The 26,937-nt window shown below is 35.3% G+C and overlaps 1 protein-coding gene across 1 annotated transcript in view; it reads right to left on the reverse strand.

Annotated features, from left to right (window-relative positions):
- Window positions 1-26,937, reverse strand: part of SKIC3 (SKI3 subunit of superkiller complex) — a 96,269-nt gene that overhangs the window by 67,918 nt on the left and 1,414 nt on the right. Inside the window, exons 2-13 of the mRNA XM_024247087.3 lie at window positions 23,887-23,958; window positions 21,870-22,025; window positions 20,373-20,463; window positions 16,477-16,620; window positions 15,113-15,204; window positions 14,604-14,679; window positions 13,989-14,129; window positions 10,360-10,458; window positions 10,134-10,242; window positions 3,405-3,545; window positions 2,321-2,422; window positions 1,336-1,475 (exon numbers count right to left, since the gene is read on the reverse strand). Of these exons, the coding sequence (XP_024102855.1) occupies window positions 1,336-1,475; window positions 2,321-2,422; window positions 3,405-3,545; window positions 10,134-10,242; window positions 10,360-10,458; window positions 13,989-14,129; window positions 14,604-14,679; window positions 15,113-15,204; window positions 16,477-16,620; window positions 20,373-20,462 (1,134 nt within the window). The 5' untranslated portion in view covers window position 20,463; window positions 21,870-22,025; window positions 23,887-23,958. The remainder of the gene's footprint in view (window positions 1-1,335; window positions 1,476-2,320; window positions 2,423-3,404; window positions 3,546-10,133; window positions 10,243-10,359; window positions 10,459-13,988; window positions 14,130-14,603; window positions 14,680-15,112; window positions 15,205-16,476; window positions 16,621-20,372; window positions 20,464-21,869; window positions 22,026-23,886; window positions 23,959-26,937) is intronic.

A 26,937-nucleotide genomic window follows, 5' to 3' on the forward strand; every position in this document is an offset into this window, starting at 1 on the left:
TCAAACTCCTGACCTCAAGTGATCCACCTGCCTCGGCCTCCCAAAGTGTTGGGATTAGAGGCATGAGCCACTGTGCCCAGCCTGATTGCCTTTGTGTGATGTTAGTAGCCATTAACCCTTGATGCCTAGATCTATTAATTCATTGGGGATTGCAAAATGGTGATTTTCTGTCATTTTCTCTTATTAGACAGAATACTTCAACAAAGGCAAATTTCTCCTACCTTCATTATTTCATTATCCTGAGGAATGATTCAGATAGAAAAGGCAGGATAAATGCCTTCATTCTTCATAGTTGGGTTCTTAGCATCCCCCCAAACATTTGTTTTCTTGAGGATATTTGCTGAATTTTCTGAATCATCATGAACACATGGATTTAAAATATTTGATGTGTTTCAATATACCACATTAGTAATGCCCTCTTTAGCCAGTAAGAATCTCTTTATGCTAGCTCTTGAGCCCTTTTGTAGTCTGAGCCCGTTTATAGTTTCTTACTTTCTAGCATGACAAGGTGTTCTTGGTTCATCTTGTACATTTTCTATCTCAGACCTGGACTCTGCTAGTTCTCCAAAATAGCAGTCATTCGTTTTTTGTGAAAACATTATTTGAAAAACCTTTATAAAGCATTCACACAAAACACATTATTGGTGGGATGGCAAAAAGAAAACAAGAAAATATTAATTGTTGAAGGATGCTGACAATGGTTCTGATTTTAAAGAAATATTATGAAATACAAAGCCCTTTGAAATATATAAAACTGATTTAAAAACTCGATTTTAATTTTAGACCAGTAATAGTCTTTACCTGACAAAAATCTTTAGGGCATAATGCTATAATTCATAATTTACCAGTTATTGTTTTTTTCACTACAGAATTTCAAATTGCTTTAACTCAAAACACTAAGAAATCAGTTTCATTATGAAATATCAATCTTTCTTTGAATGAAACAAATAAACATTCTCTACCATGAAGCTAACAGTGTCCTTAACTATTCTTGTCAAATCTGCAGAACACTTCCTGAAGCAACAAATTTGGAATCTCAAATTAATAATAATCAAGTAGTAATAACCTAAGAGGGCAAAAGGAAGAAAGGAGAATGAGGTCTAGAACTAAAGAAATAGTCTTATATGATGAGTACTGTAAGTCCTTAATCAAAAAGCAAACAAATAACTTTAGAAGTTCCCAAATGTATGAATGACTCATAAAAGTGCAGATGTGAATTCATACCTCTAACACAAAATCCGTATAAGTAAATTTTGTGGTAGGCAGAGAATGGTTGTTGCCTGGTTGATTGGAAACAACTAACTAGAGTTGAAGAAAAAAACTTGACAAGACTACCTGATCAAGCGTACGAACTGCTTCCTCTGAAGAGTCATAATCTGAGAGTTTAATCAAAGCCTCTGCTTTCAAACGAAGACAAAGATTCCTCTGATAAAGACTGTTACCAGACGCACCAAGATTATCTATGATCTTCAGAGCTGACAAAATTAAGGGTATCCAAATGAAGACAGCCATATCACTTCTGTTTATTTTTTCTTTTTTAAGGATGACATATAATAAATTGCAGATACAATAAGCATAAATTTCCAAAACAATATACATGAAGAATAACTCAAAGCTAAATATAAATTCTTCCCTGACTTCCTTATGGAAAGACCTGAATTTAAAACAGAACATATCTGAATTTAAAACCTCTATCTTCACACAACATATAATAAAACTGAATATCCTAAAAAACGACAATGGCTATCTATATTTGCTAAACAATAAAGGTTAGCCCACAACCAAAGCACCTGTAACAAATATAAGAAATTAAGGATACTGGAAGGGGAAAGCAGCTGAATTAGAATGGACCAAGGTGAACTGTTTCTTAGTTACAGGGGGCAAGCTACCAGGTGGGTCAGAAACAGTGAACCACTTTCATGATTTCCTATCCCCACCCCTCACCCTGTCACATTCAAATAGGCTCCAAGATGCCTAAGGTTTCCCCTCTCTATATCAGAGAAATTAAGAACTCATGTGTCTTGGACACACCAGAAACTTCATTGTTACAAAGACAGGACCTCTACACCCAAGCCTAAACTGACTATGTCAATATTCCAAATGCAGGAAAATTTTGCTAAATATTCATTGTCAGTTTAAAAATAAACACACTAGTACACATGCATGCAGACTTTTATTTAACCTCATTGAAATTAAAATTAGCAATTTAAAATACAAAATATAGCATTTTGGTTTTTAAAATCACTATCTTTGTCCTTTAAGATAAAAACAAATAGGGTTGGTCACCCTTATGTGTCAACCCAAAAGGTATCAAAAATACCTTGACTGCATGAAAGAATAGCTTCTTTAGGTCTATGCATTTTGACCTGGGCTTCTGCCAGATGATACAATCCACTTGTGCAGACAGGGCTTTCCTTTAACCCTAAAAGGATAAAAAAAATCACAAAAAACAAGGTTTCTGTGACTACAAAGATGAACAGCACCAATGCCTACTCTCCAAATCAGACTCCTCCCCTCTTCATTTCTCGTATCTTATCAGTCACAAAGTCACACTGATTCTCTGCCTCAATTCATTCCCCACCATACATTTTTCTCCATCTCCACATCAGTTCAGACCTCCACCATCTTTATCCCAAATCACTACAAGTGCTTGCCATCCACCCCAATGCATTCTTTACACTGTAGCTAGAATATCTCTAAAAAAACAAATCAGATTATAAAATTCCCCCGATAAAAATCTTTTACTGATTCCCCACTGTTGTCAGGATACTGTGCAAACTCCTTACCAAGGTCTTGCTAGGCCCTTCTACAATCTCACTTCTTGTCCCCTCCTGTACATACACTTCATTCTCAAACCCTGGTGAACTACCTGCAGTTCTCTGAACAACAGTTTTCCTCTTAGCTAAGGCTATTTCACAGATTCATCTCTGCCTAAAATGTTCTTCCCATTCCCTTCAACCACCTACCTGGCTTGTATTTACCATTCAGATCTATAATTTGAATGTAGATTCTTCCAGAAACATCATACCTAGTAAGACTAAGTTAAAGCCTAAGTTCCTAATGCATATATATCTACATGTCTGCCTTCCTGCCTTCCTCCTTCCCTCCCTCTCCCTCCCGATTTGCTTTTCGCTTTGCTTTCTTTCTTTTTTCTTTCTTTCTATATAGATATCCCTATTTTACAAATGAAAACACTGACACACAGTAAGTTTAATTCTTCTGAGGTCTTGAAATTAGAGATAAGCAGAATCAGAGTTCAAACCTAAGCAGAGTTCAAGGTATGCAGGTACATTTTTTCCCTTCCATCTTAGATAGACATTCCTTAAAGAAAGGCTCAAAGATAAATGCCTACTGACTGAATAATAATGATACTTCATGTTACATGCCATACACCGTACATTTACCTTCTGTTAGGTTCCTAACAGCATCTTCATACTTTTTGTCTTGTAATGCTTTAATGCCTAAGCCAATGAGGCCTGGACCACTTTTTGAATCCATTTCCACTAATCTACAACAATACTGCTGCCCCTCATCAGTAAGATTTCCTGGAATTAAAAGAAAAGGTTATTAGTACACATATATCGAGTTTCTAAATGCCCAAACCCATATTCTTAAATCTCAAAATCTGCCTTTATATTCTTATGCATCCTTCACCACATGCTGACGCCAGAAATGCAAAACTTAAATAGACCAGCAAATGCAGAAAATATTAACATTTAATTTAAATAATTATGCTTTTTCATCTTCTTAAATACTGTAAGTAGAAACCACTTTAGGATTTCAGACAAGAAACCTGCTACTTGCCAGTAGACTAAGCCACATAGTCTACTGCTTGCCAGCTGTAACAATTTGGTTGTTAAATGAAGGGGCCCTTGTCACAGCAGAGAGTCTTCCTCAAGTTCTCTTCCTGGGCAACCATGCGCTGCTAGAGACATGGCAGTCAGATCCAGCGGACTCTTCCAGCATCCAAGGATCACAAGATAGGCGGGTTACTCATCAAGACACTGCACAAAGACTTAGTCACATTCCTCTGAAGTCTACAAATTTACCAGTACATTTCCACATTTTTCTAAAACTATCTTTTTCTATATAAGTGAATTGTGACACTTATGAAATAGTCATCGATGCCTACATTTACTTTATTTTCAAATTTATTTTGGTAAAATAGTTTAGAAAACATTATATATTTTGTAATATTTCCATTTTCTCCAATCTCAATCCCAGAAAAGCACAAAAACAAACAAAAATTTGTAATTTCTGTTTTAGAATAAATTGTGAATAGCATTCACAAGTTTAATAAATCATTTAATCACACAGGAGAATTCTTAAAAAGATAGACTACAACTTGAAGCAATAAATATGGGAAACAAAAAAAATTCCTGAAAAAAAAAGACCCGATGCTTTAATAACTATATAAAACATATAAGTCCAAACCACATGTAGAACCACTGTTTCAGTCACAGATGTCAAAGGTAAATTATTTGCATAATACCATGTAGCTCATATATTTCCAATTTTTGAAAACCATTTGCAAACCAATGTATAATCCATTAGTAATACATAGTAATATGTTAAATACTGATTTAGAAATCCAAGTTAGCACCAAAAATGAAAAGAATTCATAATGGCTAAAGAGTTAAAACTTCAGTATGTTTGGCAAAATATGAAAACAAATTGGAAGAAATACTACTTCGATTAGTAAGCCAGTGAAAAAGACACAAGCCTGCTACTATTATGCTTCCAGGCATGAACTTCCTTGTCAGTATGTTCTCACCATAGCTTCCATAAATATGAATTCCAAAAATAGATATGCCTAGTTCCATACACCCTATATCCTCCCAAGAAAACTAGCGGCTTTTTCCCTTTTGATCCAGTGGTATTGTCTAAACTAGACATTGTCTGCACTATCAGAATCACTTGGAAGACTTGTTAAAACACAGTCTGCTGAGCCCTATCCCTGAAGTTTATGGTTCAGTAGGTCTGTTTAAGACCTAAGAATTTGCATTTCTAAGAAATTACCAGGTAATGCTGATGCTACTGGTCCAGAGATCATACTTAAAGGCCACAGGTCTACAATATTTGCTAACACCATATACCACCTTTACTATTAGTCTTATAACATGTATATCCTGCCCTTATTGCCTCTGTGGCTAAATGGTAACCTCTGGAGAGTAGAGACCGGCATGGCATCTGATACATGGTAGGTGTTCATTAAATTTTGTGACGATCCTTTAAAAATACCATTATGAACTGATGTTCAAAAAGGCTTAGTCTGTTAACAGGTAACAGCTGAAAATTACTATAAAAAATTAAAAATCTTCACCATCCTAAAAAAAAAAACAGCTATCAAACTCTTATCTTTTATCTCTACCCATTGAGTCTAAACACTCTGCCTCCATAGAAACATAATTTATGACAGACTACCTTGACTACATAAACCGCCTGTATTACAGGAAATATACCTGGGATGAAAACAGGAAAGAAAAATCTGCATCTCTCCAATGAACATCCATATTTAGGGTAGCTTAAACAACACACAGGTAATCAAAGTGAGGGTTGGTACACGAAAATAGTTTCCAAAAGGCTGAGATGAACATAAATGACTTTTAAAACAAGGTAAACCTTCCTAACATATTTCCTTTGCTAAAGCCTGGGAGCATAACAATAAAAACAAAATAAGATTTGGGGAGACTATGTTCATGTTCGGCCCTGGGTAACAATTCTCTGCATATGACCAAGTGGCACTGAGAGGAATTTTCTATAGTGTTCCCAAAACTAGCAACAGTAATAACAACACTAATAATCCTTGCATAAAGAGACAAGGAATATTTCAGCTTCCACTTTCAATCCTTCTCTTCTTCATACTTATTCTTGTTGAGAATACTAGCTAAATAAATACCTTGGTGGAGGACAAAAACAGAGGAAATAGAATTCACTGCTTTTGAATTCTATTCATTGCAAATGAATAGAAAATCATTTACTTACCTGCTCTTTTTAACATTTAAAGGATTCTAAGGTTCCACATTTAACTTTAAAACAGTCAGACAGTATTATTTTTATTTCTCAAAAAAGCAAGCCAGATTTGGGGCTGATGAATGCTAAAATTCCAAGGGTAGAGGGTATTCTGAAGAGGTCCATGTTGGATGCTAAGTAATAACTATGAAATTCTGTTTCTTAAAGTTTACTACAAAAAGTCGGTTTTTAAAAAATCAATTTCTGACATCCCGAAAAAAGCTGATCAATACTATCTAATTTTTCTTTTAAATAAACTTAGCTTGAGAGGGGGAACAAAAAACATGTACAATTTGGTGGCATTCATATTTATTTTCACCTGGATTTTCTAATAGTTTTAAAGCACAAAATCTTAAACCAGCTCTTTTCTGCTTGAATTTGAAGAACCAAGCTTTTTTATCCTCCCCCATTTCAGCAACAAAGCAAAATAAGATAAATAAAAAAGTCATTTAGCATGAAAAAAAATTTCAACAGATGACAACTGTGAAAGCCATTCACTACTTGTTACATGAAGCTTAATAAACTGAGTCATTTTGAAAACGAATTTTCAATTCTCAACAGGCAAAGCAGGACAAAGGAGAATGAAATACATTTGTTCTCAGTGGAGGAGAACCCAGTGATTAACTGCTGTGAAGTAGCAAATTCTGTACATACTGAAGTACTTTGTGGGAGGGCGGCTCAGACTTCAGAGACCTTACAGATTCTCAGTTCTCAATACACTGAAAGTCGGGTTTAGAGGAGCAGTAAAAAGAAAAAAGCATAGATTCCTATTGTCCTACATTAACTATTGAACTTCCACCTCAAGAATACTACTTTAACTTGAAATGTACCTAAACCTAAATTGCTCAATTCCACAAATTCCTCTGCAACACACTTCAGAAGGGAAAGAACTCTTCCCTGGTTTTACCATATCTGTAAATATCCACATATACACTCTTTTTGCTGTGATATAGACCTTCTTTTCTTTCCATTCTACATAATACAAATCTAGAACCTTATTCAAAAATGATTTTTTCATTTAAACCAAGACACTTTCTAATCAATCAGTATAATCCCTTCACTATCTCTTTATCAGAGCACTTTGTCAACCACTGAATTTATATGCAAAACTCTGTAGACTATTTGTTGATCCTATTTTTTTCTATTATTTTGTAGGCTTTTTAGAATATAAGGACAAGTCTATATTATAGGTACATTTATGCTTATGAGAAAGCATTCTATCAGTCCTCAAAAAGAATTTGCAAAGTATTCACTGTGTCATTTGGCATGCGAACAAGGCAAGACTGAGGTAATGGTGCAAACCCTAAACAGATGAATAGGAAATAAAGAGAAAAGAATGAACACCAGCCATTAATTTTTCAATAACAACAGTAACAGCAGAATAGGGAAAAAGAATTGGTACCAGGGGCCATACAATAAAGAAAATCAGCCTACTTATCTTTGGAACACACTGAGTCTTATATTAAAATTGGAAGGATCTGGGTGATTTTGGAACTAAGCTTCCTATCAGGAAAAAAAAAAAAAAAATCACAAGACTTCATAAGTATGCTCCTTGTACTTGGTGTACCTCATCCTCCTCAGCCTCAGTGCAACACTCATAATGTTAACTAACTAACCTACTAACTCTTTCTTCTTACACCACTCCTGCCAGGCAGCTATTGCAGTTCTTCTGCCACCCCTCTAAAAGCTTACTATCCCTTCTGCGGGCTTCACTTTCTCATCCTACTACTCCCTAATGCACTTAGTCAAGTCCACTTTCCTTTGTATACCTGCTTTTTCCCATTCTTTCCCCATCACTGTAATCTAAGCTCTAATTCAATCACTTTCATTTAAAAAGATAGCCTTAATAAAAAGCCTCATAATCATAAACTCAGTTGGCTCAATCTGTCAAGACAGACCATAATAATCTCACTTCTAAAATGCTCTTTCCCTGTCGTCTGTGTTGCTTCTCGTCAGAGTCCACCTTCTTCTCTGACCTCATCCCTTCTCTTCCTCCACTTACTCCCTTTCTCTTTTTCATCTCTTTCCCTCCAAGCCAGCCAGCATTGCCCAAAGTACATTTCTCAGTATTTTTCCCTTTAGTTCTCCTCTGATGGCAACCATTCCACATCATTTTCACCTACATGCAAATGACTTCCAAACCATATGTCTGCCCTTAGTATTGATCTCTCATCGGCAAACCACTGATGGGCATTTCCCATTAACTGCCCCATTAACATCTCCTCTCAATAACCTACATTTCACACAAATCATCATGCCATATTGGGCCAACTTTTCAGGAGAGGTGAAAATTAAAATTGATTTTTGCCTCTCTTTCCCTCTAAGAAATCACTTTCATTTTTTCATTCATCTGTTCCTTTCTATCTTCAGTATCATACTCCTCGTTCATTCAAACCTAGTGTCACCTAGTCTACTGGAGCTGGTCCACCTTCTATACAATCTGTCCTGCACACCATGTTAGTTTAAGACTTTATACTCCACTCACTATACTTTTTATGTTCTCTTTCTTCTTATGGTAATAAAAAGTACTCTCCTAAGTCTATCTTTGACTCAGCTAAAGTAAGGCAAAGGGCATCTGCTTCTACCAAAACCAGAGCTGAAGGTAACAGCATTTTTTTTTTTTTTTTTTTAATTTTTTGAGAAGGAGTCTCGCTCTTTCGCCCAGGCCGGAGTGCAGTGGCGCTATCTCGGCTCACTGCAAGCTCCGCCTCCTGGGTTCACGCCATTCTCCTGCCTCAGCCTCCTGAGTAGCTGGGATTACAGGCGCCTGCCACCGCGCCCGGCTAATTTTTGTATTTTTAGTAGAGACGGGGTTTCACCGTGTTAGCCAAGATGGTCTCGATCTCCTGACCTCGTGATCCGCCCGCCTCGGCCTCCCAAAGTGCTGGGATTACAGGCGTGAGCCACCGCGCCCGGCCGGTAATAGCATTTTTTTATTCAGACACCAGGGGAAAAAAAAAAAAAAGTAAAAGAGGACTTTAAAGGAGAGTTAAAATGAGGAGAACTGAGATAGGTGCAATGGTCATTTTCTACCAAGGAATTTTCCCTTCACAGTTATCTTTAGCAGTAGTTTTCAACCCTTTTTTCACTATGACACATGTGAGGGTCATTCACATACAAAGCATTCTCATGTACATACTCATTTAGCAACAAAGTGAAAAAAACTAAATGGATTAGTAAAGCTCCACAATAATTGACAATCACTACCACACTGGTGTATGTACTAATATTTCTATTTCAGTGACTAACTTCTGTGAATTTGTTCACCTCAAGAGAATAAGGCATGAAATTCAGGTTATTTAAAAAAAAAAAAAAATCTATTCAGCACAGATACTGACCAAAAGGAAAGAGGCTAGTGGAAAAACCAATATAGCCAACCTCTTGTAAACTGGTGGAATACCAGCCCTGGACACAAGACATCCACAGCTACAGGTTAGCCAACTCCCAGCAAGCTAGTTGTCATCACTTCTCTCTTCCTCCCAAACAAAGTACATGAAGATACAAGAGCATGAAGTATACACAGAGACAAATTCTCCCACTTGAATATGCTCTATTTCATTAAAAAAGGAGACTCAGGAATTTAATTACTTTATAATATTATAGTATTCATAAGTGTTCTTATGACACTGTGACATAACATCAACACTGAGGCAGCTAAACTTTCCAAAAATCCTTTCTGTGATATTCATAGCTCTGTGTAATATAGCCTGACCTATTTAGCCAAAATATATCTTAGTTATTTCTTCCACTATAGCAAGCAAACCTATTTTACCATTCCTAAAAAATGCACCCAGCTCCACATCTCTGCTCATGCCAGCTGGAATACATTTCCCCTACTCCTGTTTATCTAGTTAAATTCAAGACCCCCTCCAATTCCCACCGTTAAAAAGATTTCACTGACTAACAATAAATCTGGCAACCCATAATTCTTCTGTATTACTGTACTTTCCTATATTTGTCTTTTCATGTACACAAAGACTACACATTATACTTATTTTTATGTCCAGAAACACAGAAACAACACCTTAAACATGGTAGACACTAAAACATTTTTTGATTAATAACATCACTCACATAATCACACACCTCTAGGACACACACTATAATAAGGAAGAAATTACCTGATTCAATTAAATGCAAACAAAGCACTTCTAATGGATACTGTACAGTAGGATAGATGTTTATCATTCCTTCACAGGCCTTCTTCAATCTAGCAGACTCATGAGGAAACTTGAAAATATAAAAGCAAAATACACAACATTCTAGTAGTAGTAAAATGTATTTATGAACACTTTCCTGATTAGAAATACATACCAGTCACATTAGAGATTTAAAAAATCAACTTACTTTGGATAAACTCTGAATGAAATGCCTATAAAGTACTTGGTGATCTTCACTAGGAATCTTATCTGATAATCCCAGTGCATTCTCAAAAGCAGTTAAAAGCTGAAACAAATAAAAAAGCTATCATCTGTATCATACTTAAATGACAAATGATTAAATGTATAAGACTCTCTTACACAAACTACACCTTCAATTAACTGCAAATGTATTCTACAGTCTGACCCTGACAACTTCAATGAGGAAAAAAATGTATATGTAAGTTTTGGAATGCATTCTAACTCCAACTGGCCAGCAAACTGCACTCAACTGGTAAGTAACAACTATACATTAACAACATTAATTTAACAAAACGCACTTCCAAGTGCCTGCTGTCTCCTACAAAGTAGTCAACCAGAGTGTAGTCTTATATGCTAGTATAGCTGCTACTGCTCACATATCATTTTTAAAACAATTCTGAAATCACTAGCACGTTCTTTGAAATATCTTCAATGATAGCAAATCTTCAACCTTTAAAAAACAGTTATAAAGTTGGGTGATACTTTTGGTAAAAGAAAAGCAGAGATATGACTGAACTGTTATGAAATCACTTCTCTTATGCAGTATTAGCTGACTCTGAAGAACATTCCATCACTTCTCTTATGCAGTATTAACTGGCTTTGAAGGCCAACAGGCCTTCTAAATATGTCTTGAATAAGAACAGCAATACTAGAATCCAAGGCAAGTGGTATAAAGCACTTCATACCACTCAGCTGGCTACACGTTCTGCATTTTAAAATGAATACTCATGACTTAATACCAAAAAGCCATAATGTAATTCAATATCTCAAATTTCTTTGGAAAGTATGGTATAAAGTCTATGTAAATAAGTAAAATTTTGCTGCCCTGATAAAGTTAACAATCTTACAAAGAAGGAACATAGCTCAAAACAGTCTAGCATAAAAGATTTTTAAAAACAGTAATAAAATTATTCCAAATGAAAAATCTGTAATACATTTTTTTTCTAAATACTCAGTATTCAAGGTAGGTAACAATAAATCCCCCCATCCTTTTATCTATTACTACCAGTTAGAAATCAATTCTTAAAATCATAAGTACAATTAATTCTCTGTCATGGAGGAGGGTAGGATAGACCATCCAAAAAGTTATTTTACTTATTTTGAAATGTGTGTGATATTCTGGTAACCTACACTATTTTAAGGAAAATAATAAAGTTATATTATGATATTATACAATTTAAGAGAAACTGCTAAGCTACCTAATTTTGTCACTGCTCAATTTTTTCCACAACTGAATCTATGCACAGATAAATCATGTTATCACACACAAAAAAGAAATCTTATTCTCACATTTTTATCCCCAGCTCTTAGGACCCTGCCTGCCACATAATAGTTAGTCAATAAATATTTTCTGAATAAACAAATTGATGAGTGAATAAATGAACACATATACAAAGAAATGAACTTCCTATCCTATATAGTCTATATTTGTTTATTTAAAAATTCTACTCAATTTAACAAATGTACATTAAGTAGCTATTTACTATAATAAGACATAAAGTTGACTTTTAAAGTTACAAATAAAAAAAGGAGAATGACAGATATATTTTCCAAATGTGGTTCAAAACCAATTATTTTTTAGTCTTCCAAAAATTCTTCTCAATTACTTTAAAATCTGCACCATAAAGACTTTTTTTCTAGGTGAAAAATACTAAATATAAATATACTAAATACTAAATTTACTCTAAATACTAAATATAAATACTCTAAACAGTGGAATTGCTAAACCTCAAAGTAATTCAGTACTCTTAGTTCAGAAGTGTAAAGAAACACACCTTTAAAGGTATAACTTTTTAGACACCATAAGCAGTTTTGTGAAAGCCAATTCAGTTTCTTTTTTACAGTGATTAAGTTACTGATGTATTGCAGATTCTTATGAACACAAGAGAATGAAATTCTGATACCATGAGTACCAATTCCACTCCATCCAGACTCTGTATGAGACTACAGGCCAATAATTCTGACTTTATCTAGAAGAGCCTCTGTGAATTTAAAATTGTACATTTACAAAATACCTTGTCTAACATACAATCCTTTTTTTTTTTGAGCATCCATTGAATCATCATTGAATGTCCTATTTCCAATGTAATTCATGGACTAATATCCAGAATCTATAAGGAACTTAAACAAATTAGCAAGAAAAAAAAAAAAATCCCATCAAAAAGTTGGCTAAGGACATGAATAGAAAATTCTCAAAAGAAGATATACAAATGGCTGACAAACATATGAAAAAATGCTCAACATCACTAATGATCAGGGAAATGCAAATCAAAACCACAATGCAATACCACCTTACTCCTGCAAGAATGACCATAATCAAAAAATAAAAAAAATAGATGTTGGTGTGGATGCGGTAAAAAGGAAACACTTCTACACTGCTGGTGGGAGTGTAAACTAGTACAACCATTATGGAAAACAGTGTGGAGACTCCTTAAAGAACTAAAAGTAGGCTGGGCTCAGTGGCTCACGCGTGTAATCCCAGCACTTTGGGGGGCTGAAATGGGCGGGTCACTTCAGGTCAGGAGTTTGAGATCACCCTGGCCAACATGGTGAAACCCCATCTGTACTAAAAATACAAAAATTAGCCAGGCATCATGGCACATGCCTGTAATCCCAGCTACTTGTGAGGCTGAGGCAGGAGAATTGCTTGAACCTAGGAGGCAGAGGTTGCAGTGAGCCGAGATTGCACCACTGCACTCCAGCCTGGGCAACAGAGTGACACTTTGCCTCAAAAAAAAAAAAAAAAAAAGAACTAAAAGTAGAACTCCCATTTGATCCAGCAATCCCTCTACTAGGTATCTACCCAGAGGAAAAGAAGTCATTATACAAAAAAGATACTTGCACATGTATGTTTATAGCGGCACAAGTCACAACTGCAAAAATACAGAACTAGCCCAAATGCCCATCAATCAATGAGTGGATAAAGAAATTGTGATATATATATAGATAGACACAGACACACACATACACACACAATGGAATACTACTCAGCTATAAAAAGGAATGAATTAATAGCATTCACAGCAACCTGGATGGAACTGGAGACTATTATTCTAAGTGAAGTAACTCAGGAATGATAAACCAAACATCGTATGTTCTCACTCATATGTGAACATATGATAGGAACATTGTATGTTCTCACTCTAAGCTATGAGGACACAAAGGCATAAGAATAATACAATGGACTTTGGGGACTTAGGGGAAGGTGAGGGATAAAAGACTATAAATTGGGTTCAGTGTACACTACTCGGGTGATGGGTGCACCAAAATCTCACAAATCACTACTGAAGAACTTACTCATGACCAAATACCAACTGTTCCTCAAAAACCTATGAAAATTAAAAATTAAAAAAAAAAACCCATAGAAAGAAATAAACCCAATAAAAAATGAGCAAAGATGTGAACACACACTTCACCAAAGAAAATATACAGGTGCAAATAAACACATGAAAAGATGCTCAACATTACTAGGGAAATGGAAATTAAAATGACAATGATCAATTATGTTTCCATTTTCTAAATTCAATTAAATGATCAATTTTCATGAACAAACTTGAGGAATAAATGAGTCAATACCAATTGCTGAGTTTCATTATTCTGGTCCTCTGTACTTTCAGCCAGGAACTGAGTCAATTTTCTCCATAGTTGATGAAGCTCTTGGTTGTCTGCACCTTCTTCCTGCCGTGTTTTTATCAACTTGTGCCATGTTCGAGCCACCTATTAAAGAAGGAGATTTTAAATTATTTTGTCCAAAATGTAAAAATGCCAATAAAAATGTAAAATCTGCAAATAAAAACATTTTTAATCTGTTAATATATGAAAATAGCAAAAGCATAGAACCCCATCTATTTTTATTTTATTTTATTTTTTTGAGATGGAGTTTCGCTCTTGTTGCCCAGGCTGGAGTGCAATGGCACAATCTCAGCTTACCACAACCTCTGCCTCCTGGGTTGAAGCGATTCTCCTGCCTCAGCCTCCTGAGTAGCTGGGATTACAGGATGTGCCACCATGCCCAGCTAATTTTGTATTTTTAGTAGAGACAAGGTTTCTCCATGTTGGTCTGGCTGGTCTCAAACTCCCGACCTCAGGTGATCTGCCCACCTCAGCCTCCCAAAGTGCTGGGATTACAGGTGTGAGTCACCGCGCCCAGCCCATCTATTATTAAAAGAAGTCAGAAAATCATTCACCAACCTCTAGGTGTTTCTTTTCTTGGTAATATAGATCCACAAGTTTCTTGCAGACATCACACCACTTCAGTTTGTCAACACTTAGAACAAAACAAAACACACACACACACAAAAGGATTTTGAATCTGATTAATAAAAATAACCAAGGACTTAAAACACTAAAATTTAAGTATTCCAATAATAATTTCAGGTACTATTTTAAATTAGAACATATCTTCTTTCATATTACAGTAAAATTTTCTAAAATGAGCTCCTCATAAAAAAGAAAAGGTTTAAGAAATATTATCTTCTATTATATTGACTGAAAATAATATCAAAGTTCCAAAATTAGTCAGTCCTCTTACTAGTAGTGTTTTGATTCTATTTCAATCACAAAAGATTCTGTGACAAATGTTTGAAAGAAAAAAGCTTCCCAATTCCCAGTAAATGTTGGAATACTTCTATATGATTTTTAATCAGTTTATTAAAATGCAAGTTTTGAAAGAAACTGGACTTTCCTCATACATTTCCTACCTTTCATAAAGATCCAGGAGCTTTTGGTAAACACCAGGCAAGTCATCCTTAGCATTTATGTGATTATATTTCTCATACAAGTTTGCTAACCCCTAAAAGAAGAAGTACTCATGATTATTCTTTTTCCTAAAACATTTGCTCTTCTCACATTCATTTATTTTGCTAAATAATATGATAATCTATAAAGATTATTTATGAAAAAGATTATAATTTACAAATGGAATGATCTGTCTGGGATTTGCCTCTAAATATAATAGCTGGGGGTCAGAGGGCACAGGTAAAGTGGATATTGTTGAGTATGGGTGACAGGAACAAAGAGGTATACCATTCCCTTTTCTTTTGAAAATTTATTTGAAGTGCTTCACAATAATAAACACTTTTAATGGCTATTCTACAATCTTACCATCTAAGATTACTATATGACACTATTTTTTTTAATTTCAGCATGTGTTTTAAAGTGTTTTATTGCGATATCATTGGCATATAAAAATTGTATGTTTTTAAGGTGTACAACTTGATGTTTTGATACATGTATTCACTGTGAAATGACCACCATAATCAAGCTAACTAGCATAACCATGCTACATAGTTACCATTGGTTCGGCGGGGCGGGGGCGGGAGATGAGAAGATATAATTTTAAGATCTATGTGACACTACTTTTATGATATGATCAAACAAAAAAAAAATCAAGTAGTCTGTGAAAATTGTCATTTTTGCTTTAAAGAAGGATCAGATATCCTAAACCACTCAGTCCACTATAAAAGCAGCAATTTCTCTAAGTGTGTTACCAGATATCCTCAAGTTCTTATTCACATGAACCTGAGACAAACAGGTTCACACTCTCCAGGGCCGACTACATCGTATTAATCAGTTTCAAAGGTGAGATTGACATACTAAACAAAGTTATTAAATGTGAAAAAGTTGGAGAATCTAAGTAAAAACATTAAGGCCACTAAGTAAGAAAAAAGAATTTAACTTGCACTCAAAGATAGAAACATTAACATTTTTATATTATTTTATTTTTAGGAAACATTAAAAAACATTTCTTTTTCCTCAGGTAAGCATAAAGAATAATATTGTGGTCTTTTATATGCACATATAACTAAGGTAGAGATTTATATTTGAGTGCTTACATTAGAAATAATCCATTAGGTAGGATGTTAAATAGTGTTAAACAACATTCTTTGCACCACTTTTTTTCTAAACTAACTTTTAGGTTTAGAAAACCAATAAATTTAAATTTTTTCTTACATGGGGCAAATGTAGGTTTAAATGCTTAGTTTAATGTTGAAACCTGTATTCTGAAAAATGCAAAAAAAATAAATCCATTCCCATAATACAGAAAAAAAAAATTTCTACATACCTGCCAAGCTAGTAATTGGTCTGGCTCTAATTCAGCAGCTTTTTTATAGGCACTCTGGGCCTGATCAGGTTGTTCTAGTTCAGCTGCAGCAACACCAATAAAAACCCAGGCATTATAGTTATTTTTCTCTTGTTTTAACACTGTCTGATTTAAAAAAAATTAAAAGAGCAGGTCAGTAAATTTTGGAAGCAAATGAACTAACAATAACAGAAAGTCTACTATGAGTCAGGAAATCTGAATCTACCACTAACAGGGCAAACTTCAGGATGCCATTTAACCTATCTGTGTTCAGTTTCCTCAGGGGAAGGAGCTGGACTGTATGAGTGACCACAATGGCTTTGAAATAACAGGTGGTTTTTTCAAAGCTGCCCAAGTGATACTGACACCTCCACCAAATGCCTCCCCATGCTCTTTGAGAATACTGGGTATAAAAAGAACAGTAACTACTCAATCATCCTGCCTGTCTCCATACTGCTACTGGTCAAACTCACAAAGCTGTTCTCCATTTCATTTCACTTAATCCAACTCTCATATTTTCCTTCACCATGATAGTTTCCCCATATTAGACACATGGATTTTTCTCGAGATTAAGACTAGGAAAGTAGATTCACCCCAGTGTGATTATACCAAATATATTCAAAATAAATAGTGGCAACGAATGTTTAAACAACACCTGCCAACTGGAATGAAAATTATATGTAGAGATAATTGCTTTCAGAAATAACAGCTACTTGCTAAGGTAAAATAAAATAGCTTGAAGCAGTTAGCAAGTATGTTCTAGGGAAAGAAAAACAAAACCAGTAGCTAAAATGAAATTAGCCTCTTAAGGTTTTACATTATTCTAGAGAAAATAAGAACATTTCCATGAGTTAAGCCAGTCATATTATTAGACTTGAGTGCATCCACATAACACTTCTAATAATCTGTCCCTAATATGCAGTACAAGCTTCATTCTATCTGTGAACACACTGATTACACAAATTGGGTCATTGTCACCTAAGTCAGAGTAAAGGGAGCACCAGGGGGAAAAGGTACTCAGGCCTCATAGCACTTGCTCCAAGATTTAAATTTTCCAAAAACCCAGCTGCTGAGAGGGCCTGCTGTAACCCTAAGACCAGTTTTCCCCAGTAGCTGCCATGACTCTAAGTCTAGTTTTACTTACCATTGTCACTCACCAATCAGAGCCTGCCAGCTCCCAAAAGCTTCTCTAGTACCAGTGAGCTTTCTTTCAAAATAATACATAACACTTTTCTTTCCAATAAAATGGCCAACCTTCTCTGTTCTTCAGACATACAAAAGACCACTTAGCCTGTGTGTGTATGCCCCAAATTGCAATTCTTGCTTCCCAAAATAAAATTCAATTTAAATATTCGTTTCTCTATTTATTTTGACTTCAACATAATAATGCTGCCTCCTAACAAACCACAACAATGATGTAACTACCAAAGTTAAGCTCTAAACACTGGGGCCTTATTAATGCTTATGTTCCCAACACCAGGTACAATGGCTGGCACTTAACTGCTGAACAAAATGTCATACTCAACCAGCAGTTAGTTAAGTACCGACTATCTGCCTGATGACCAGGTTTTCAGAATCTGAAATGGATGTTTAAGAAAATAATTATCAACAATGTGGTGAAAGCAGGTATGAGATTCTGAAAGAACATAGAGAAAAAAGTACCGAACTCTGCACAAACTGGAGAAGGCTTCCCTGAAGGGATACTCATACCATGTGATAAAGCACCACAGGCAGACAAGGTGATGAACAGACAAAACCACAGCAAATGCAACATTCCTTTACTCAAAAATTCATTTAGTCTCAACCAATATTCTGGGTTACTATACATTAGTAATCAGGCATTTATAACTGATTAGCTATCCATTTGCATTTTCTAATTCGGTCTCTCTAGTATAAATTATTAACTATTTGGTGGAATTCATATCTGAATTTTGCAGAAAGTCTACAGAAAGAAGACAGCTACGGTGGTCCTGTATATAATAATTGAAACGTGCATCAATTAGATAAACCTAGTGCTGAAGGAAACGGTCCTTCTTCCCTTCTTGTATTCCATCCATAACCTGTCCCCACTTGGAACATACTGCCCACCTTCTTCTATATCAAGATTAATACTATCGTGGCCTTGCATCCCTGCTGGGCTCCATCAGTCACCACCAGAAACCTAAACCTCACAAGGGTATCCTTTACCTGTTTACTCCTTAGACTCATCCTCATATTGCCATGTATTTCCCCGAGTCTTGCCCAATTCCCTCCCTACCACTCTCCTAAATTCTTCATTGTGCCCTCTGGAACTCCCAATCTGGGTCAGCCAAGTTCCTTCCATATTTTTAACCCTTCTTTTAACCACACCAAATTCTGCCTCAATGAAAACATGGCTAATTCCCCTGTACATCCTACAGATTGCAGTTGACTTCTTTTACAGCTCACATGCCACAGGCCTAGGAGGTGAGAAACGACTTCTCCTTGCTCACACTGTCACCTACAGTCCTCTACTGCTCCTTCCTCCTTCAGCAACCCCACTACCTTTGAAGCTCAGGCCATCCAACTATACTACTAAAAATAGCCTTCTTGTTGCTACAATCTACCAACTTCCTAACTCCCTTTTCCTTCAGTGAAAATTCTGTATCCTTCTTTTCCACCTCAGTGCCTGTATTCATTCTAACATTCATGTTGACATCCCGTTGAACACTCTGGCCTCTCAGTTATGTGACCTCCACACTACTCACCCATCCAAAATCTGAATTTCCAGCACAGTACTATTCTGCTCCTCTCCTACCATCCCACTTCAATTACTGTAGTGTTCCCATGGTAACAAATCTTTAACCTTTGATTTCTCTAATTTTTTCTATCCTAACCCCTTTTTCCATTGCCTATCAGCCCACTTCTCATTTCTCATTCCTCCTTATCCAGCTTACACTCCAGGGCTCACCACTGTCATCACTCCCTTGTCATTGCAACCTCTACTCCTTTGCATGTCTTTCCTCTCATCTTTCTCTCCATCCATGCTTGAACCCCATCATGCTCATCTTCAAACCTAAGAAGCTGAATACAAAGAGAGAAAACTACAGCGGAGTTCACTAATTTCACTTTAATAGCTAGAAACTTCAAATGGGCAATCACTAGGGCCTGCTAATCTTTCCAATCCTTACTAGCAAGTTTGTTTTCCCACCATGAAAAAAAAAAAAAAAGAAAGAAAGAAACCATTTCATACCTTCTGTTATCTCAAACCTCCTAACCAAGTCTTCTCCCAGTCTCATATTATACTTCACCAAGAAAATAGAAGCCATTAGAGAAGAAAGCTTTTCCCACCACCAAATCTACAAGCCCAACCCTGTATGGATGGGCACCTATCTTCTCTCCTGCTAAGATGGAAGAAGGATTAAAGGGCTCCCTCAAGCTCTGGAGCCCAGTGTGTCTCTCACCTACTGATGACTTCACTCCTACCACTACCCTCTGTCTCTCCCCCGAGTCCAATTTCTCCCTCTGAATGGAAACATTCCCATCAGCATAAAAATAAGCTTTATAATCTTGGTCCTCTCATCCACAAACCAAATAGAAATAGAACACTAATATGCCATTAAACAATGAAAACTTTAAGATACAGTAGCATTCCACGATACAACCATCAAAAGACATTTATGGGATATTCAGGTTTTAAGAACTTGGTTTTGGTAAGTTACCAATACAGAGAAAATTAAGTTTGGCAGAGGTAGTTTATCCTGCTAACTGGAGGTTAAAAGTCCAACCATTCTAATGGTTCTACTAAATGGCCTTACCATTTTTGTTGTTTGGACAGTAAATAATTCACATATTACAAATCAACAATGTTTATAAATGGGTAACATACTTTCATTGTGGAAGAAAAAAATACTGGTTACCTTACAGTGTTTCAAAGCTTCTTTGTATTCTTTGTTTCTGATTGCATCTCTAGCACTTTTTAGAGCAGTCTTCACTTCCTTGCTGGACATTCTGTCAAGGCAGAAAGCCTGAGTGAATCTACAGTAATACCTATCCAACCCTAAAGTTTCCAACAAACTTAGCCATCTGAAAAGGGAACCTGGAAAAAGAAAAGACTCCTTCTCTCTGGAACAGTCTTCCCTCTAGAATATACACAGTTTATTCCTTAACCTCTTCAAATCTGTACTCAAATGTTACTTCCTCAATGAAACCTTCCTTTGACATGCTATTTAACATTTTAATCTTGCCATCCCCCTACTCTCTACAACCCAGTATTTCCTGAACCTCTTCCATTGCTTTATTTTTCTTGAAAGCATTTGTCACATTTAATATACTATATATTCTGCTTATTTATCCTATTTATTTTCTGGGTCCCAACCCCACAAGAATGTAAGTTCCATGCAGGCAAGAATTTTTTTTTTCACTGCCGCATCCCCAGGACCTAGTATCTTAAATTATAGATGATCAATTAATAAGGTTGAAATTGAGTTATATTTATTTACATTCATTCTCTATATATTTTGGCTAAAATACAAATGATCTTGTTGATCAGGACTCAAAACACATACTAATCTCAATCCAACTCTCCCACTCTATACAAAGCAAGATCTAGTAGAATAAGCCCAAGTCACAGATAAAACACCAACACAAATAATTTCAGTGACTGTGATAAGAAAGTTTAAGAAAGCATTGTTTTAATGCTAGTTTCTGTGAAACATAAATCAAGATATTAACTTTCTTCACAATAAGGATTACTGTACCATTATTACCCGTACTTTCTCTAAAGAAAAACAATGTTTAAACTTGAATGGAAGCAATGGATAATGCAAAAGGGTTGTACACTAATTTCAGCCATAAAAAGATTTTTTAATTAGTAGAGAAAGTATTTCTTCATTTAATCTTAAGATATATTAATTTTAAATACATTAGCATATTTTAAGATTACACAACTTATTCTGGCTTACCTGTAAACAAGTGTAATTCAATCATAATTCAATGTTGAAAAAAAGAAACATTTGTATTTTCTGTCAGCTCCTCTAATCTCATAGAAAGGTAAAACAAAGCTGGGGTAAATATTAAGTATTTATAGGCTTCAGATGCTCAAGGGAGTAAAAGGTACCAAAAAGATGAATCACTGACATGGTACACTGACAGTCCTTTATATCCAAAGAAGAAGCTAACACAGAAGTATGAGACCAAAGAAGTTTGAGAAGTTAGATATATATTTTTTAATCTTTTTGACTTAAAAAATGTTAGGATTCAAAATAATAGAAAAATTAAGATACCATAAAATCAATTTATCTACAGCTAGAACCAGATTCCCTAAATAGGCAGATAAGTAACTTTTTTGCCTAGTTACAATAATTATATAATTTAAAGCACCATATTTCATATGTTCTTGCTTTAGAAACTACTACCTTATCTGAAATTATCTTGGTATATATTTATAGGTGAAAGCTTCAGAATGATTTTTTTGTAGTTTGCAAATCTTGATTGGAGTAGGTAACAAATTTCAATGCTGATTTCACAATTTTCTCAAGCCAGTTTCCTTTGGTTAAAAAAAACCCTGCAGACTAAAAAGAAGAAAATAACTTCAAGGATGATGACAACTGATCTAGATCAATAAAAAGAGACAAAAAGAGACACTCAAGTAAAAAAATTAAAAGATGTCCAAGTTGAAAAGGAACAAAAACAGTCTCAAATCAAAAACAAACAGAAGATCACAACCATTACATAAAGAGGAAGTTCACCATCTCTTCTATCACCCAACATTCATGAGGGTATGTATACAAACAAGGTAGAACCAACCACTACTAAACTACATGCAGCCCCCAAGCTATTTGCTGTGCATGATATTAAAAAATATATAAAGAATATAATCTAAATCAAGAGAAAGACTTAAGACATATAAGTCATTCAATAATCAAATGCTAAACTAAGGGTAATGAGTGGAAGTGCAATAGGAATTTTGAGAAGGAAAGGTGTGTGGTGTGATGTTATTAATGGCTTCTATTAATAGAAGATGACAAGACTTAACAATGGAGCGAAGAAGGAAAATTGCTCTACTCAGAGGCAAATGCATTAGCAAAGTGAGAGACGTGGGAATGAGTTGTGACAAGTATAGGAAACAGTGAGAAAGCCAGGCTGAATGGATCAGAAGGGACTTAATAGAGAAGAAAATTAGGTTAGGTATGTAAATAGAGCCTCAGATTACAGATCCTGAAAGTCAAACAGACAAGTGTGAAGTTAAATACAGCAGCAAATAGGAAGCCATTAGGAATTTTTAAGTAGGTTGTTTTTAAAGACCACTATATAGAAACAAACACCATTTTTCTCTTGGTAGTCAATTCTAATATTAAATATCCTTCAGTATCTGTATGTCTCCATATGTAATTACAATTATTCATGCTACAATGGAACCCTCTATTCTCTTCCAATTCCTTCTTCATTTGATGCAACATTTAACACAATACACTAGCACTGAGGTCCTCTCTCACTCATGCATACACACATATATGTACGTAAGTTTCAGAAGGTTAATTTTTAAAAAGACAAAATAATCTGCCCCTTTTCAACTCTAAAAACTACTACTTCCTCTTTTTTTTAATTTTAATTTTTATTTTTGAGGGGAAAGGGAAACGTCCATTCACCAATTTTCTAAACAAACCCTTATTGAGATCCAACCATCTACTAGGTACCACTTAAACCCATTTTCCTTCCAAGGGTAAAAACCTACTACCCAAAATGATTCCACGTAACCCCATACTCCTCTATTTTGGATATTTCCCTTGATTGTAAGGATTTCTAACATGTCAAAGAAACATCTAGCTCTCTTGCAAGAGAGGGAGATGTCTTTAATATTCTTCCACAATACAACTCCCTATTAATTCTTTCCGCCTTATACCTCTCCTCCCACTATTCTCCTCAATCTCAACTGACTTTTTTTAAATAAGAGTATTCATTTTGTATGTTTTCACTCAAGTTTTTCTACTACCAACCCAAAATATTTTTATCCAACATAAATCAAGCATAAAAAGTGGCAACAACTGCACTTAAAAAGAGTTAGAAAGTGACAGTCATGCCATAAAGGTAATGATATTCCTCAAAGACAACGTATATAGGTATGATATATATGTCCCCAGTTGAGGCTATGAAACCTTAAATAATATTCCCATATGTTCATACAAAGGTTCCACAAAGCTAAAAGAACAACAACAATAAATAGTAATGATAACGACAATAGAAGCTAATTACAGAAAGGAAAAAAAATGATACCTTTAAATCTAATAACAAAAGGTATTTTGTAATGACCCATAGTCTGACATTTAAAAAAAAAAACTATGCCATTAAATCTTTCTTCTGAAAGGAATGAGTAAAAACAATCATTAAGTAAAAATAGATTCCAATTTATTATTTAGCATTGTAGACACTTACCATTTACCAATTATTACCACCTCTACATTCTTCCCAAATTGAATTTCAGATTGTTCCTTACCCATTTTCCATCTAAATTAAACAAAAACAAGTATGAGACAGTCATATAAAAAGGATGACACCCACAACCCAAAACCTTCTAAACTTTTTAACGCATCAGATTCAATTTTCATAAGTCATAATTTAAAACATGAGAAATAATTATGTATAATTTTTAGTATTTTTATTCTTTCCCAGAGAGACATTATTCTTAATCTCCAAATTTCTGAATTGGTCTAAACTATATTCCTAGGGCCTCAGATGATAAAAGGAAACTTCTACAAGAGATCAGAAGGATTTTGAAAAACCATTTCAGAAACCCAAAATACACTGATGTCAATATAAAAAAATGGAGCCAGAGAAGAATATCTACTATTTCTGTGCCATTTTTGCTTTGAATCAAGGACACCTACAGACAACTAAGGGTACTTATTTACACCCAATTTGCAGCCTAATTATATTAGAATAGAACTTTTCTCTAAGGAACATAAGAAGTATAATATAATACAATTATATTAGTTTGTAATCTAATGAAAACAGAGAAATTTTTTAATGTTAATAATGCATTTAAATAGTCATTAAAAATAGTAACACAACTACACATCTACAGATTCTAAGGATATTTTGATAGCATCCCTGAAGTGGCTTCTGTCAAACAAAAAATAATCTAGAATGGTCCCTGGAGAGAATGGAGGTGGTTTTGAAAAACTGAATAAAGTGAAAAAAAACATGCTACTTCAGAACTAGGAAGTAAACAATGTTTAGGCAAGGCAGGTAGGGATGAACAAGGAATGACCCTAACCAAAACACTCATTAGTGATCTACCTAAATAGAAGTGTCAGTCCAACAGTGGAAAGTCTTACTGGTAAGAAAAGAAAGTATGGTAATCCAAACAATGTTTAGGAAAGTAAGATAATAGTTAAAAAAGAAAAAAAGGTACAAACATGACTATTTCACTGGCTTCTTTAGCCCTGCTAACACTTGGCTGCCCTCCTCACCCAATCTAGTTTTCCCACTCAGTCACTTCAACTCTGTTCTTACAAAGTACCCTAGATCCTGTCAGCCCATTTAATCTGTCATATCCACCCACCAAGGCTTATCCTAGTTGAGAGTGAGCTTAGGAAATCAAATGGATCTAGGATCAAAGCCATTAGGCCTTGGGTACATGACTTCATTACTCAAAGCCCATTTCCTCACTGGTAAAGTAAGAATTACATCACTTACCTGATACATACATAGATGGAGTACTTGGACATAATCTACACTAATAATGTCCTATCTACTGTTATTCTCTCAATCAACTTCGCTACTTGCCATTCCTAAAACAACTAGTGTGATAACTCAGTGTTAAAAATTTTCTCTACACATTCAAATCCCCAACCCTCCTGCAGCCTCCTTCTTCCTTGCTCTCTCAAGAAGTAAACTTCTTACCTATACAAATGGCCCCTGACTTACAAATGGTTGAACTTACAATTTTTTGACTTTACAATGGGCTTATCAGCGTATTAAATGCATTTTGACCTACAATATTTTCAAGTTAAAATGGGTTTATCGTGGTGTAACCCACCATAAGAAGCATCTGTATTCCTCAAGACAGCTATCATCAAACATGAGTATCCTCTTCATATTAGTTACTACACTACATGAATACTAGAGTACAGCCTACAACAGGGATCACTCCCTCCTCCAAACCTCCAAACTGAGCTACTCAACTGCAACTTAACAAATATTATTTTTATTATCCTATATAGATATAACCTGTCTCCCAATTCAATAAATTCTTAGATGTAAGTCTTATATTTTCAGAGCTTCTTATATACCCAACACTTACTGGATAATACATATTCAATAAATAGCTAATGATCTTCCAGCTTCTAAGGCTTACCAGTGTTAACAAAAAAAAAGGGTGACTGAGGGAAGTGTCTCAATCAGTAGAGGTTTATTGAGCCATACTTTGAGCACACGCCTGGGGAAAAACAAGCCACAGAAGCATCTGTGACCCCCACTTTCCAAAGAGGGCTTTGGGAACTCAGTATTCTAGAGGAGAGCATGCAGGAGTGAAAAATGGCGGGAGGGAAGGAGGCAGTGAGGCAAATGGTTACATTCTCTTGAGTACCTTTTCTGATAGCATAGAGTTATTGATTAGCAAAAATGTGGTATGTTCACAAAAGAGTAATCAAAACAATGAGGAAACCTGAAATTATGAGAACTAGCTGAAGAAACTGGGGACTAGGAAAAATAAATAAATGGTGGCAAGGGAGTTGGGGGAAGGACTGTTGAAAGGGAGACATTATCCATGTAAAAGTGAAGAAAAATGCACTAATGAATGGTTAAAAATAGAGGAAGATTAACTTCAACTTAAAATAGGAACTTTTAATGAGACCTATATAAATGTGGAATGAGGTACTCAATGGAAGTGTTTCCCATCACTGGAGATAAAAAAGCACAGGCTGGACAATCCACTCAGCAGGAATGTTTTAGAATAAACTGAATGTCAGATGGGAAGTAGGACTAGAAGCCTCTTAGATTCTTCCAGCGCAATGTCTCTAAGGCTCTAAAATATCTGTCTTGCTCCAAATCACTGCAGCACCTGCTCCTATTGACACTGCCAAGGGGAGAAAGAAGAAAAAGATGTATTCTTGTAAGCCTGTCATCAGAGTACATGTCCTGTGGAAACAAGGCTGTAGAGAGTAAGCACAGTTTATGGAATCAGACACAAAATTAAATATAAATTTTATGAATTTAAATGTCAGTTAATACTGACACTATGGTAGAAAATACGTTCTACATTCCAAATTAACTCAAAACAAATTTGTTTTGATGAGAGAGCCCACTTGTATTAGCTTCCATGCTGTATTATTATTTCATGTATGCTAGGTTTTGCTTCCCTGAAATCTAAACTCGTGTAAACTGAGACTATTGTTTAGGTTTTTTTTTTTTTTGAGACTGAGTTTTGCTCTTGTTGCCCAGGCTGGAGTGCAATGGTGCGATCTCGGCTCACTGCAACCTCCA

The sequence above is a fragment of the Pongo abelii genome, chromosome 4, assembly GCF_028885655.2.
Source record: "Pongo abelii isolate AG06213 chromosome 4, NHGRI_mPonAbe1-v2.0_pri, whole genome shotgun sequence".
NCBI lineage: Eukaryota > Metazoa > Chordata > Mammalia > Primates > Hominidae > Pongo > Pongo abelii.